The following is a 14,508-nucleotide window of genomic DNA, read 5'->3' on the forward strand; positions in this document are numbered from 1 at the left end:
AAGTAAATTGAGATACATTTCTTTCTCGTCTGAAAATAACAAAAAACAATGAAAATTCATCATGAAACACCTCAAAAACTGTACGAGTGTAAAATTGCAAATATATGCCAAATATAAATAGAAATATGTAAAATTGCAACAAAGAAAGATCAGTTTATTTAAAAAACTTACTTTGTTTTTGAGTTGATTTTTTGAAGGCTTCATCAATGGAGAAGATGGGATGACATTTAGCTTTACCAATGGAGAAGAATAGGTACTTAATCTCCAACTAAATTTGCCGCCAAAAGTATTGCACCGCAGTGAGGGGAAATAAAGCAATGTGCCTTCATAAAGAAATTAAATAAAATTTTCTGGTAATACAAATTTTCCAAAATTTGAATTTCAAACCGGAACTGTGTGAATGAGTTTTCTGTAAAATGAATTTCAAAGCAGAACTGTGGGATAGAGGTTTCCAAAATGAACTCTCATTTATTAATTTTTTTTTACTATTATTCTACATTGGGTATTGGTTTGGCATTGACCATTGAAGTTTAAACAACCATGGCTAAAAGTTCAAAAATCTTTGCTCAACTATCGGTTTGCAATTTTGGCTACTAGAAATATTGTGTAGGGTAAAGTTAAATAATAAAAAAGGTAAAATTAGAAAAAAGTAATTTCATGTGGAAGGAAATCTTTTCATATTGTTTGTACTATAAGAAGCGTTTTCTTTTTCTGTTGATCCCAGCTTATGGATCATGGACACATCAAGAAAAAATAATACAATCTTCTACTATTTTGATTAAAAAACATGTATAATAGAAATAATATTGTTATATTACTTCATCATTACAAATTTAAACCATTTACATATCTAGGGTAGGTAACTAACTAACCATCAACATCTCTAGATAATATAGAGAGATATATTGACGTCGTTCAAGTAATAAAATTAAGTTACTACTAATACAATAGGCAATTAAGCATGCAAGCCCAAGATATATAGTAAGAAAATAAGTATATGGCTAACAATATATTCCCTAGGGGCTTTTGAGACACGAAAGTGTCTCATATTGTTCTTATAGTTTTTAGTAGACCGATATATAAAATCGATATTCTTCATAAGTAGAAACTCACAATATTAACTCTCGATCATAATTGAGACTGCGACTCAGAGTCGTTAATTCATAAGTGTCAGTCTACTGTAGATCACATGCGATATTTTCCACCCGAGCAATTGTAATATTCACTACTAAGTATATATAAGATATATATAATTGACCTAGCTAGCTAGTATGACCATAAGGATTGGTCAATGTTGATGTGTGAAGTAACGAGCCGGCTTGATTGGTACACATTTTCTGAAGGTGGTGATGAATTGGAGGCTGAAGGAGTATATGATGGTTGGTGCTGATTTGGTGATGAGAATTGGTGCATTTTCATGTGCACAACCTCTGCTTGTGCTTGTGCTAATTGAGTTTGAAGAACATCAACTTGTTGCTGTAGAGAGGATATGGCTCCTACACATCCATAAACAGGGTCCCTTACTCTTGCATTTGCTTCATATACCATTGAACTAACTGCATCACTTCTTTGTTGTTCTGGTAATTCCTGCGAATTTGACCAAATTATTAAAAATGACTAATAATATTAAGCAAATTCATCACAAAAATAAGCTTTTCACACTGTTTAACGCAGTAATCGAGATCTCAATCGTTGATTTAAGATCAGTCGGTTCAAATTTCAATTTAGTTTCATAAAGTAAATCAATCTCAACCATTCATTTTAATCGGACGACTAACAACTGTAACTGCGTGAAGGAAATCTGATTCCATGTGTTAGTTAGGAATTTATGATAATTAGTTTCCACGAGGTTAGACCATTGAAAAATTGTTAATAGTATTTAAAATGTAGCTTATACATATACTTGTTTTGTCCAAATTAAATGTAGAGTTGTATGAAGCTTCGCCTAAATAGTAAACTGTTTAAGATTTTATTTAAGATATGATTTTCCTAAGATAAACTTTATTTAGGAATCGTAAGTGGTTGTGGATACAAGGTATAGGCAGCTTGTTAGTTGGTAGTGAAGACCACAGTTCGATCCCCGTAACTGCGATCGGAAGAAGGCTGGAACCACTTGATAACAGAACTGACCCCCGAACCAGATTAAACTGGTGGTGAAAAAAAAAAAGGTATAAACAGCTTTAAATTTAATGCATAGTCAATATGAGATGATAAAGTGCAAGCTGCAGTTGGTTATTTTGGAAAGGGGAGGATGGAGCTGTTTATTTAGATTTGACCAAAGACTATTTTTATTTTATTTTTGCTAAGAATCAAAGACAATTTCTATTATTATTTTTTAAAAAAATAAAAAAGTAAAAAATATTAATTTTACCACCGTCTCATATCTTAAATAAGAACTTTTCAACATTGGTCCAGTGGTTATTGGCAATAGATTTGGTAGGAAGAACTACGATTCGATCCCCAGTAACTACAATCGGGAGGAGGCTAGAACAACTTGATGTAAGAACTAACATCCGGATTAAATTATAACTTTTTCCCTATTTAAGATTATAGAGTCAACATTTGCTGTTGAGCTGACACATCATCATCAATATAAGTGTCGTATATTTTGTTTATTAGGATGAAAAGTTGTTTAATTGGGAGTAAAGAACTCACTTTATATGTTAAACAATGAAAATTAATCATTGTTAAACGACGGTGAAAACTTCATATCAATAATATAGTAATTACAAAAGTAAATAATATAAAACTATCAATAAATTCTAGCTGAACTTGCAATGCATTAGAGTATGAACTTAGCACATTGCAATGTGTGAGCTTCGGTGATATTTATTGATTCATCTACAAACCAAATTTTTTTAAAAAAGGAAAACTAAAAATGATAGGAAAGCAAGGACTAGTTAAAAAAAAGGTAATATATACGTCATCAATTTATCATGCTTACAAGATACTAATATTTTCTGCTTATTAAAAAAGAAAACAAGATAATTTTTTCTATTCTACGGTACGTATTTACAAGATGAAAAATCGTTATCTAGGAATCAACATCACTTTTGGACATATTACTAAAATGTCTCTATCAATGTAACCCTGATTTTAAAGACAAAAGAAAAAGGTAAGCAAATATAAATTTTATAACTTTATTTTATACCTGAATTATCATTGCACAAGGAGTCCAAGATGTAAAGCCATGCATGCGGTGGTCATAAAGAGAGATATTGTTGAACAAATTGGTTACATATAACCACCACTTATGATGAAGCTAACAATATCTTTTAATATAAATTTTAAAAAATATATATATATCTTTTAATTTTTTTTTTCCTTTATCCTATTCACACTTAGTGTGGTTTCATTTAGGCTCTGTTTGGTAACACAAATAAGCTAGCTTATAGCTTATTATATGAGCTTATAAGCTTGTTTCAAAAAATTAGAGGTGTTTGGTAACAAGCTTTTTGTACTAGCTTATAGCTTTTTTTTCAGATGCTATTTCAAGTAGCATTTGAGCTTATAGCTTATAGCTTTTTACACTTTATTCCATTTTTACCCTTTAATTTAATAACTACCCACTCTGATTATCAAAAAAAAAAAAAAAAAAAAAAATAACTACCCACTCTAAAAAATAAACTACCCACTATCAATTATGTAATTTTATATTTAATAACCATTTTAAAAGCTAATTTTACCAAACACTTTAATTTCAATAAGCTAGCTTTTCAGCTATCAGCTATAAGCTAGCTTTTCAGCTATCAGCTAGCTTATCAGCTATCAGCTAGCTTATAGCTTATTTTTACCAAACAGACCCTTAGTAAAGGTAATTTATATGCATATCATCCTTTTGTTCTTTTTATGTGCTAAGGTATCATCTGTTACTATTTAGTAATACCTTTCTTTAATAAAGAAGATTGAGAGTGATCAATTTAAAAGTGAGAAGTGTTTGACCAATCATCAAGTGTAACTAATTAACCACTATAACAGAAATTAATATGCGAGAATCAAAAGAAATCTTTCCTTTTAGCTTTTCTTGAACAATTATTTCAATTTAAAAATATAATAAGAACTTATAATAGTTGAGGTAGCATCTGAATGGTTGCTTAGGCTATTATTTTTTATGTTGCTTTTTATTTTGTTTTGGTATGCAGTGTCTACATGGTTGGGGTTTGCTGTAGTTATGTATATGGAAACTTGATCATCTTGTTTTGTGTTTGTTTTCTTGGCACCTAAACGAATGATTAGAAAGGGTAAGATTTCTATAGTTGGAATGTTTTTTAATTTTTTAAAATGGAGAGGTCCAAGTGTGTTTTGGTTGGGATCGACCTGAATTGAGGTTGATTTAAGACTTTTTTTGGAGGTCAATTTAGGCTCAGACGCTTATTAGTGGTAGGGTGATGATTTTGGGGTTTAATTTTTATGGGATTTGGAGGTAGACTTCGATTATGTTGTGTTTGTTTTGGTGTTTATTTTCGAGATTATGTCTATATTCGATGCCTCTCTAGTTTATTTTTTACTGGTCTCTATTAGTCTTGTGCAGAGATCTTGTCATTAATATATTTGCCGTTAAAAAAACTATAAACACATTAAAGTTAGATCGAGAAACAATTCTTTGGCAAAGTCAAATGGCGGGTCTTGTTTGTTCAATGGTGTTATATTTTTGGTAGCCGGATTTCCCCAAACTCATTCCAATTTCGAGCGGGGATAAAATGTATAATCCCAAACTCATACCTGACGGAATTTGGGTATCACCGTTACGCCTTTTTTCACATGAATTTGGATTGTATTTCTAAACTTATTTTTCTTATTATAAAATGAAAAGAGTTACTATAAGTAGTTATTCTCAAGTCTCGACACCTTGTATTCATTCTAGCATTTATTGATTATCCACTCTACTTATAAGAGAAAAAAATCTACTATAGTTATCAAATATAATGGATTTATATTTATGCGCACGCATAAAATTCAATTTGTTTAATAACTAATGTTGACTTGGTCATAAAAATATATTCTACCACAAAATTATCATGAAAACGATTGGGATGATATCATGAGATGACATGAGAGAAAGAGAAAAGAGGTGCATGAATTGAATTTGAACCTGTAATTTTGCTCTGATTGACACAACAAAACTTGACGATCGAGTGTCGGTGGTTTTTTATGGAAATATGATATCTCTGAAGAATTAGTTTGTTGTTATTCCGACACTAGTGAGGCTGCTATTTTATATCGTGCTCAATAGTTGTGGTGCCCTTAAGGTTGTGCCCAACTAAGAATTGCTCCTTAGAATTATGTACCAATAATATTATTTTAAGGAGAATGATAATATGTGCCCTTAAAGGCACATGTTAAGAAGATAAATGTGGAAAAAATTTATTGAACTTACGGTATATTTAATTTTCTAAATATTAAATTATTTATATCATTAAATACTATATTTCTATTTTTAATGATATTGAACTCCATGACTTTTAAATACTTTGGATCATAATTGCATATGCACCATTTTTCTTGTTGCTTTTTGTGATATCATAACATTTATTATTATTTTATTTTTTTATAATAAAGTGTTTATACCATTTCATTTATAAATATTTATTATTATTATTATTATTATTATTATTATTATTATTATTATTATTATTATTATTATTATTAATAATATTGTATATTAGTGATTATACTGTTAGAGTTAAAAACAATTAAAATTAATATTTTGATTAATCGATCACAAGCCTTGGAAGGTGCTTGCTGAAACTAATTAATCCATTAGGCTATAGTAAACTATTGATGTTTAATGTGGAAAATATATTGCTTAGACATACTCCCTCCGTCCTAAATTATAAGAGAAAAAATTTCATTTTTTTTCCCAAATTATAAGGGAAATATCATTTTCAAGAATTTTTTTTTCCTTAATCTCAAAAAATTAAATGAAAATTGCATTTAATTTTCTCTCTCCACTTTTCTCAATAAACAACAACCAATAAGAATTGCTTTTACATCTTTTCATTCAACTTATTTCAAGAAAAACCCGCAAAAATATATTTCAAATTATCATGTTTTACTTTTTCTTAATAAGTGTGATTTTTGTTTTTTTATTATAATTTGGGACGGAGGGAGTATAACTTTAGTTATAAATTGTATAATTTATTGTGCATGCTTTAAAAAAAAGACTCTGTTTGGATTAATGAAATATAATGGGATGAAGTGGGGCGCGAAATAGAGTGAAGTGGAATGGAATGATATGAAGCGGAATAGAATAAATCTTTTATTTCATTGATTGGACTTAGAATGGTGAGAAACAAAATTTTGCATTTCATCCATTACCTTCCAAATTGGAGGAAACAAAATTGAAGATAAGTGGTAGTATTTGTCGCATTTATATTCTAGTTTGGTATGCGGTGTTTAAGTTATTGGGGTTTCATTGTAGTTATGCTCGAAATTATGTTCATCTTGTTTTGCATGTTTGTTTCATTGGCTCCAAAATTGGCCCCAAGATGGATAGATAGGTAAGGGTTTGATTTTTGTTTTATTTGTAATCGTTTTTGTATTAGGATTAGACTACTCCTTGTATTAGTTTTTCTTTTATATAATATTTTGCTGTTATTTGTTTCTTATAAAGATGAAACGGTGATTATTAAGATAATTAATTATTCAAATCAATTCACATGAGAGAAAATTTCACAACTCAAACTTGGTATAAGAATTTGTTAGATATAAAATATTCATCTTCACTTTACAAATTAAACTTGATATAATTGATTCATGACTCATATCATAGAATTTCTGAATAAATGAGTCATGTTAGTAATTTTTCATGCTTATTTTTCATGCTTATAAACAAATCAAGTAAATTTAATTTATGGTGTATTTAATTACTTGTTTATTCCAACTTAAATTTCTCAAATCATATAAGACTTTTTTTTTTTGTATTCTATATATCATATAAAATTAATTCTTATTTGATATATTTAAATTTTTAAAAATACTTGTTGTACGAGAAAAAATGGTGAATGCATGAAAAAAGAGAGTTTGAAAATAGTAAAAACAACTTTTTTGAAATGGTTTTTTATTTTAAGTAGTTACTTTTTTTTTTTTTGACGCATGTTAAGTAGTTATACTTCAACACCTAATATTCACTCTAACTTTTTCCACTATAGTTATCAAATATATTGGTTTTATATTTGAGTGCACGCATAAAATCCAATTTATTAAATAACAAATATATATTGAATTGGTCATAAAATATTCTACTAGAAAATTCTCATGAAAATGATTGGTAAATATCATGGTGATGATGACATGCATGATAAAGAGGGAAGATAAGGTGCATGAATTTAATTTGAACCTGTAACATTTTGTTCACATTGCTAGCTCCAAAAACCTTGTGGACATTACCAAACTTGTGAGGTTCATCAGCTGGAAAATATGGAGCAAACACACAATCTTTAGCACATCTCCTTCTTAGAAGCTTGCATGCAGCACATGGTGACATTGCACCTTGTTTTCTTCCACCATCCTTCATGTTGTATATTTTTGAATTGTTTAAATTTCCTTAAATTAATAATTGGAAACAAAAATGACGAAAAATTGCTAGGGATATGTTCCAATGGGAAATAGGGTAGCTAATTAATAGAGCTTGAAAGGAAAAAAAAAAAGTTTAGAAAGGAGAAAGGTGGACTTAAGGAAGGGAATGGTGATGTTATATAAAGAGAAGTTATGTGACACACCAAATCTTTTGTGGGTCCTACAAAAGAATGAGACTTTAGATCTTGTTGGACAAAAACATCCATGTTGATAAGATCTTTTACCCCACCTTACATATTAATCTTTGTCTCCCTATTTTATTTTTGGTTTATTTTTCAATGTGTTATCATAATTATTATGATGAAGGTGGCTTCATGGTTTGAAATTCCTTTATTGAATCAATTCAAGTGGTTCGGAACAAGTCATCAATATTGTTCTATTTGTAGACAACTATATGATAGCTAGAAATTGTAGTGTTATCTTAATCATGCTTTCAAGTGCCTCTTAATTTGTATATTTTCAAGTGCAACTAATATTATGGTGGGGAATTAGAATAGCCACTTTATAAAATTTATTTATGAAATTTTTTATTAAGGAAGAAAAATTATTTAAATTCGTCATACTAGTTCATGCATTCGCACAAATCTATTGAATTTTATTCGATATTTAAATTCGTTATTATATTAAGAAAGGAAAATTATTTAGAAATAAAATATTTAAAAATTTATTATAAAACATTATTTTTTACTGTTGTTATAAAATATTTTTAAAATGCAAGTTAACCTATTGCGTTTTTTTGTTTGTAAAATTTATTAAGGGCACGATTGAATTGTAAGTTTAAGAGTGGTTCCCCTAATGGTACGCCCACTCCCTTCACACCCTGTGAATGATTTAACTATGATCTTTATAAAGTGAAACAAAAGAACAATCATCTCTTTTTCACTCTCTTCCTTCCAACAATCCTGGATAGCAAGGTGATTCCCCATATGATCTCTACAAAGTGAAGCAAGAGAACAATCCTCTCTTTTTCACTCTCTTGCTTCTAACAATCCTGGACAGCAAGGTGTTCACACTAATCTGAATTTTATACAAGAGTTTGGAAACAAATACGAGTTCAGGAGAATTTTGATACAACAAAATTCCAAAAGTTTGTTTTCACTTTCAATATATACCAATTCAGAATAATAAACTCTAAGTGCTCAGGAAACTTTTACCTGATATGAAATTATGCAGGAAAGTTTCAAAGAGTTTTGTGAAAGTTTGTACATTGAATTCTTATGAAAAAGTTAATGAAAGTGATTCGTTGTTTTTGAGAAAATTCTGATGTATATTTATATAGAAAATGATACCTTTTTGAAAATACAATTGCAATGATTTGGAAGAGGTATAATAATAAAAAGGTGTGACACGATTCGGAATTTTCAAATTGAAACAAAGGTAAATCGATTTCCATTGATAGGTAAATCGATTTCCCTTCCCATTTTAACGTTAAAAAAATTTGCAAAATTGAACAGAGTAAATCGATTTCCCTATGAGGTAAATCGATTTACCAACACTCTGTTGCTGAATAAAAACTTGAAAAAATTCTAAGTTGAAAACCTTTTTCGATGAGAATCATGCAACATTATTATACTAACTTTACAAAGGTTTAGATGAAAGTTTGTGAGCACCTAAAGCTTATAACAATGAAATATTGTACATAAGATTATTCCCCATAACTTGATCAACATCTTCACAGCCATGGTGTAAATGTTTAAATTAGAATCAGAAGAAGAAATTCAACCGAAAATGGAAATTCGATCGAGACGAGATTAAAAAAATATAAAAAAAAAGACTAAAAATCTAATAAAATCAAATAAAGATTTGTCAATTTTATTTGGATTTTTGTGAAATTACGAAAATAGTAATAAATTAAAATAAAATAGAAAAAACACCGAATTTGAGATTTTTGAGATGTCGTCTCCTATTTTTTCTAAAATAGGAGATTCTGATTTATTATTTTTTTTCGATGAGGCAACACAATCGGAATTTAATTCGGAAACAAATTTCAGAAACTGCCTTTTTTTATTTTTTAGATTTTTTGAAAATTTGATTTTTTTTTTTTTTTGGTGTGTAAGGGTCAAACTGTCTAGCAAATAGCAACTAGAAGGGTTCCCAGGTAAGGGAGGTGGATCGAGGATCGCTTAAGTACCAAGCCTTTCCTAGCCAGAATCCTTGTAGGTACAAGAATGCAATAACACAGGACCAGAACACAAAAATATTAATTTACGAAAATAATATTGATTGAAATCGACAAAGAGTCCCCGGCAACGATGCCAATTTGATCGCTGTCGCGCTAAAAAAAAGTTATAAAAATGTAGTAACAAGGTGAGTTAACCTTGGTCTCACAAGGACTCTTAAAATCAGTTTATCAATATTATAATCAAGTAAGAATTGTAAAAAGGGGGGTTTAGGTTTGGTATCAATGATTAGAAACAAAGAAAGTAAGTTGATTTAGAAACAGTTGTGAGAAACAGACTAATCTACTGCTCGGAGATTTCAGACTTATCATCGATCATTGTATTATCAGTCCCTAAGCGGATTTAATTCTCTTTTGATTATAGAAACGATTAACAAGCGTATTCGATTCTATATGAATTATATTCCTTTTGTTAGATACCGAATTAAGCAAATGGTATACCGAATTAAGCAAACGGTTAAGAACACGTGAATTAACGAATAAACTAAGTTAAACACGATTACCTTAAGAAATATAAATCAATCAAAACTAACAATCATGTATATGTAACTTGAATTAAGCAAACAAGAACAAGAACATGATTGAAAAGAATTAAATAAAACTGAATAATATAAATAACCTCAAGGTCTTGGAGAAATCCCCTTACAGCAGATCAACCCTAGTGGTCGAGCAAGCCATATAGAATACTAGAGGCTACAAGAGTTTCTCAGAAACTGGAATGAATAAAATATGAGAGACTAAGGCTCTATTTATAGGCTTTTTCGACTTAATTTCTAAGCAGTGTCGTGGTGTGTTGGATCGATCGTGGCGCGATGGGCTGGCTGCTTGGTCCTCAAGATTTGCAGATTCTATGCAGATTTTCTCCATTTTCATCGTGGTACGATGTAACTCTTATTCTTGAAATATGAAATGAGAAAGAATATATAAATATCTTGGTTCACAATCTTCGTACCATTATGCAAATTCAAGAGTTTTCTTTCCTTTTTGAGGATTTCCAAAGAAGTCGTTTATGTAATCCTGCCACAAGACTTCCCCATAATTAGCCAATTCCTCTTTGTAACTATTGGTTTTGAGTGAACAATGGAATTGATACTCTGGATTAGTGGATGTTGTCATTACTATGTGTTTTGAACTCTTATACTTCCCATTGCTTATTGCTTAGTATCTTAAATTAAAATAGCAGAAGGATTAGAAGTTGTGAACCACCACTCTAGAGGCCTAGCGCCACAGTAACTGCCTCAGCCTCAGCGGCGGAGTCGATCAATTATGATTCGTTAAGATCAATAGCGTTTGTGGGATGATTCTTCCCGTAATACGTAATCTTCTCGAACCTTTCGACCAACGTCACAACACTAGTGATCTTATTTTAACTTCCCATAACTCAAGATGTGGGCCAAATTTAACACTGACCAATATTATTTTAGATTTACCTCAAGATGAGTGACATATTCAATATTGTCAGCAATATTCATGATTCTTTATTTGCAAGACAAGAATAAAATTTAACCTACTCTTTATACACTGTTGTAAGATGATGGGAAATTGAAGGAGAATAAACTAAGCTATGAACTAAGTTGAGTGTGAATTTGAAAAAAACAACTTTAAGTTTCACATTGGAGGGAACACAACCCTTAGTAGTATTTATATATTGAAAAATGTCCTCTTGGGGTGTGCCCCAAGGGGTACCTAGCTTTGTAAATGGGGCATCATGCACTCCTTGTCGAATATCATGCGCGCCGCTGCCGTCCGTTCCGCCGGGCCGGACTTGGGCCTTGGTGATATATTTATTTTTTCTTTACGTGCGTGAGCTTTAAATTTTAACACATGTTAACGGTTGATAGTCAACTCTGCACAATTTTGAGTGGTACCGTGAAATGTCTGCCGATAATATTTTTTTACAGTAGTAGCATATATATAAACAAATGTTTTAATTCTTGTACTATGAAATGAGAAAAATATATAGTAACAAATGTCTTAATTTATACTATTGTGCAAAGTTGATCTTTGCAAATTCAAGAGTTTTCTTTCCTTCATGAGCAGTCCCATAAAAGTTGTCCATGTAATCCTGCCACAAGACTTCCCTATAATCAGCCAATTCATCATTCTTCACCAATCCTGGTAATGGGCCAATCCTCTCTGTAACTATTGGTAGAGTGAACAGTGGAATTGATACTCTAGATTGGGTGGATGTTGTCATTACTCTGTGCTCTGAACTCTTATATTTTCCATTGCTTAGTATCTGCATTTAAAATAGCAAAAGGGTTAGTAGTTATGGTTGTTACATGTTTAGATCTGAGTAATTGGAAATTCTAAAAAATTAAAATTAGGTTTAAAAATAGTTTTAGTATTCAAATTTTGTAAAAAAAACAATTTTGTTATTCAATTTTTAAATTACATACGCAATTTAAAATTAGGTTTAAATACAATTTTGTTCTTTCGATTTACAACAATTTTGATAGCTTTATCCAATTGATTTAACAGTGTTGGGTCAGTCGGCCAATTTGACAACTCCGGTTGGACCAAAAAATTATTTTTTTTTTTTTTTTTGAAAATTTGATATTGAATTCAAAGACCGACTAATTTGAACGATACCAATTTCACTGTCTATTAACGGAATCCATTTAAAATCAGAGTTTTGCTCACTGCTTCACAAGTCACAACCCATATGAGTTACCTAAAAAGGTATTTTGAAATTATGTACTTTAAGTAATCTTAGATTTCAAGATATCTAACCTCTAAAGCATCACCAACATTGATGACTAAAGCTCCAGGAATTGGTGGAATTTCAAGCCACTCTTCTTTTCCATCATCCTTCTCTTCTTTGACATATAAGCCACCAATTCCATCCCCGTCCCCACGGGAAAAAAATCCCTATTTTCGGATCTCCGAACGGGACAATCCCCGTGGGGATCCGCTCTGACGGATGCAAATTGACATCCCTAATTATAAGAATCAAGTGGTTAATGAGAGTTTCAATAAAAAGGTCGACCTATCTCAGCAATTCTAGACTCTAATTAACTCTTGATCGTATTTCAAAAATTTCGGAGTCCCTTTTTCTGAGAATCAGAGGTATAATTGGAAAAAAAAAAACCACATATTCCAAGGATTAAAAGGAGAGAATGAATTCAAATTGAGTGACTAGAAATATATTTAACCTGTGAAAGTAAATGAACTTACTTGCACTGCTTAGGCCAATATTGAAGAGCATCTTCATCACTACTATATACCATATTAATATAGTCTTTCCATTCCAACACATTTTCTATCTCAGGAGCAAAGCTAGTTTGATATCTCATCTTTAAACTTGGACTCACACTTTTTCTGTAAACAACTTTCTCCTCAGGTGGCATGTTGAAAAATTTGTGTGCTGAATCTTTAACTGATTCCATTAACTCCAAAGGAACACAATGATTCACTACTTGAAAAAATCCAAGTGTCTCAGCTGCTCTAACAATCTCATTCACCACTTTTTCATGTTCATTTCCATTGAGTTTTGATAAATCAATTGGTGGCATGTCACATGGTTTTGAATCTTTTTTGTTGATTCTTTCATTTATGGGTTGTATGTATATTTTTGGAACCTCTAATAAACCTGAATCTACTAAGCCTTTGATTCCATTGCCATCTCTTACAATGAAATTGTATAATGAATTTGAAGAGATGGGAATTTGAGCCATGACAATGTGTAAATTTTGTATGGCTTGTGATAATGTGTTGGAGACAGCTAATTATATGGTTCAAAGGCAAAAAATAATGAAGAAAAAATGTTATTTATGCAGCATGAGTTACATGCTTTTACTATATATGGTGCAAAATGTTCAGTCTGTTATCTATAGACTTTTCGTAGTGTTTTGTTTTGAATATTATTTTACTTCAAATTAAAGATAGAGTTTGAAATGAGTTTTTAAACAATGACACCTCTTCTTTCAAAAGATAATTATTTTGCAAGTTTTTTTTTTTTATTTTTTTATTTTCACCCTCTGGTTCCAGTTCCCTCCCAAATGCAGTTGTGGGGGATCGAACCGTGGTCATCCCTACCAAGTTCAGCGCCAATTACCAATGAACTAGCTAACATTTAGTTAGATACAATATAACAACATAATATGGTATCAAAATCTATCGATTTATGTCATCTACTACCATTTATATTTATGCATCAGTACAATAATATTGAAGGTGAAGGGGTGTATTGGTAAAAACTTAAGTCGCATACAGATTAAAATCAACGTTTCTATAAAATGTGGTTTATTACTTTGCAAATTAGTTTTGTAAGACTGAATTAATCTCAATATAAAAATTTAAGGCAAAGTGTTTTCGGGACACTCTTTAAAACCTTAAATAGTAAGTTTTTTATAGAACTTTTATGGGAATACGTAAAGTTAACGCTCCTTAAACAACTAATTATATGATTCAAAGACAAATATATATAGTATTTGAAACTTTTTAATACTAAGACAATATATATAGTGTCAAATACATTTTGATCTTCTTTTTTTTTTGACAAATACATTTTGTTCTTTTGTTGCATGTATTTTGAGATATGTATAAAATCAAAGAAGATAAAAAGTTAAAATAATGATTGAAATAAATAAAAATAGGTCAACTAAAGTTAACATATTATTTGATATACATTTTATAATTAATATATCAATTTTTGTTGGCCAATTTTTTGCTTATACTTTATAAATAGTACAGTTTTTGTAGTGGGTCAGATACATGTGGTAAAGAAAAAAAAGCTACTCTAATTAATA

At 30.2% G+C, this 14,508-nt stretch overlaps 2 protein-coding genes across 2 annotated transcripts; both read right to left on the minus strand.

The window, feature by feature from the left end:
- Positions 1 to 754: 754 nt before the first annotated feature.
- Positions 755 to 7,668, minus strand: LOC123897839 (LOB domain-containing protein 4-like). The gene is made up of 2 exons (XM_045948627.1): positions 7,340 to 7,668; positions 755 to 1,587 (listed from the first exon to the last, which is right to left on the minus strand). Exons 1-2 carry the CDS (start codon positions 7,514 to 7,516, stop codon positions 1,267 to 1,269), a joined length of 498 nt encoding a protein of 165 aa, XP_045804583.1. The 5' UTR covers positions 7,517 to 7,668; the 3' UTR covers positions 755 to 1,266.
- Positions 7,669 to 11,457: 3,789 nt separating this feature from the next.
- Positions 11,458 to 13,525, minus strand: LOC123898291 (scopoletin 8-hydroxylase). The gene is given in 4 exon segments (XM_045949209.1): positions 11,458 to 11,996; positions 12,491 to 12,628; positions 12,630 to 12,760; positions 12,897 to 13,525. Coding segments are annotated over 4 exon segments (1,062 nt in total). The 5' UTR covers positions 13,435 to 13,525; the 3' UTR covers positions 11,458 to 11,741.
- Positions 13,526 to 14,508: the final 983 nt, after the last annotated feature.

Source organism: Trifolium pratense, linkage group LG7, assembly GCF_020283565.1.
Source record: "Trifolium pratense cultivar HEN17-A07 linkage group LG7, ARS_RC_1.1, whole genome shotgun sequence".
NCBI classification, from domain to species: Eukaryota; Viridiplantae; Streptophyta; class Magnoliopsida; order Fabales; family Fabaceae; genus Trifolium; species Trifolium pratense.

Coding starts and splice junctions, on each gene's coding strand:
- LOC123897839 (XM_045948627.1), bottom strand. CDS start 7,516: ATGAAGGATGGTGGAAGAAAACAAGGTGCAATGTCACCATGTGCTGCA. Junction 1,588..7,339: donor ATGTGAACAAAATGTTACAG/GTTCAAATTAAA, acceptor TCAAATTCGCAG/GAATTACCAGAACAACAAAG.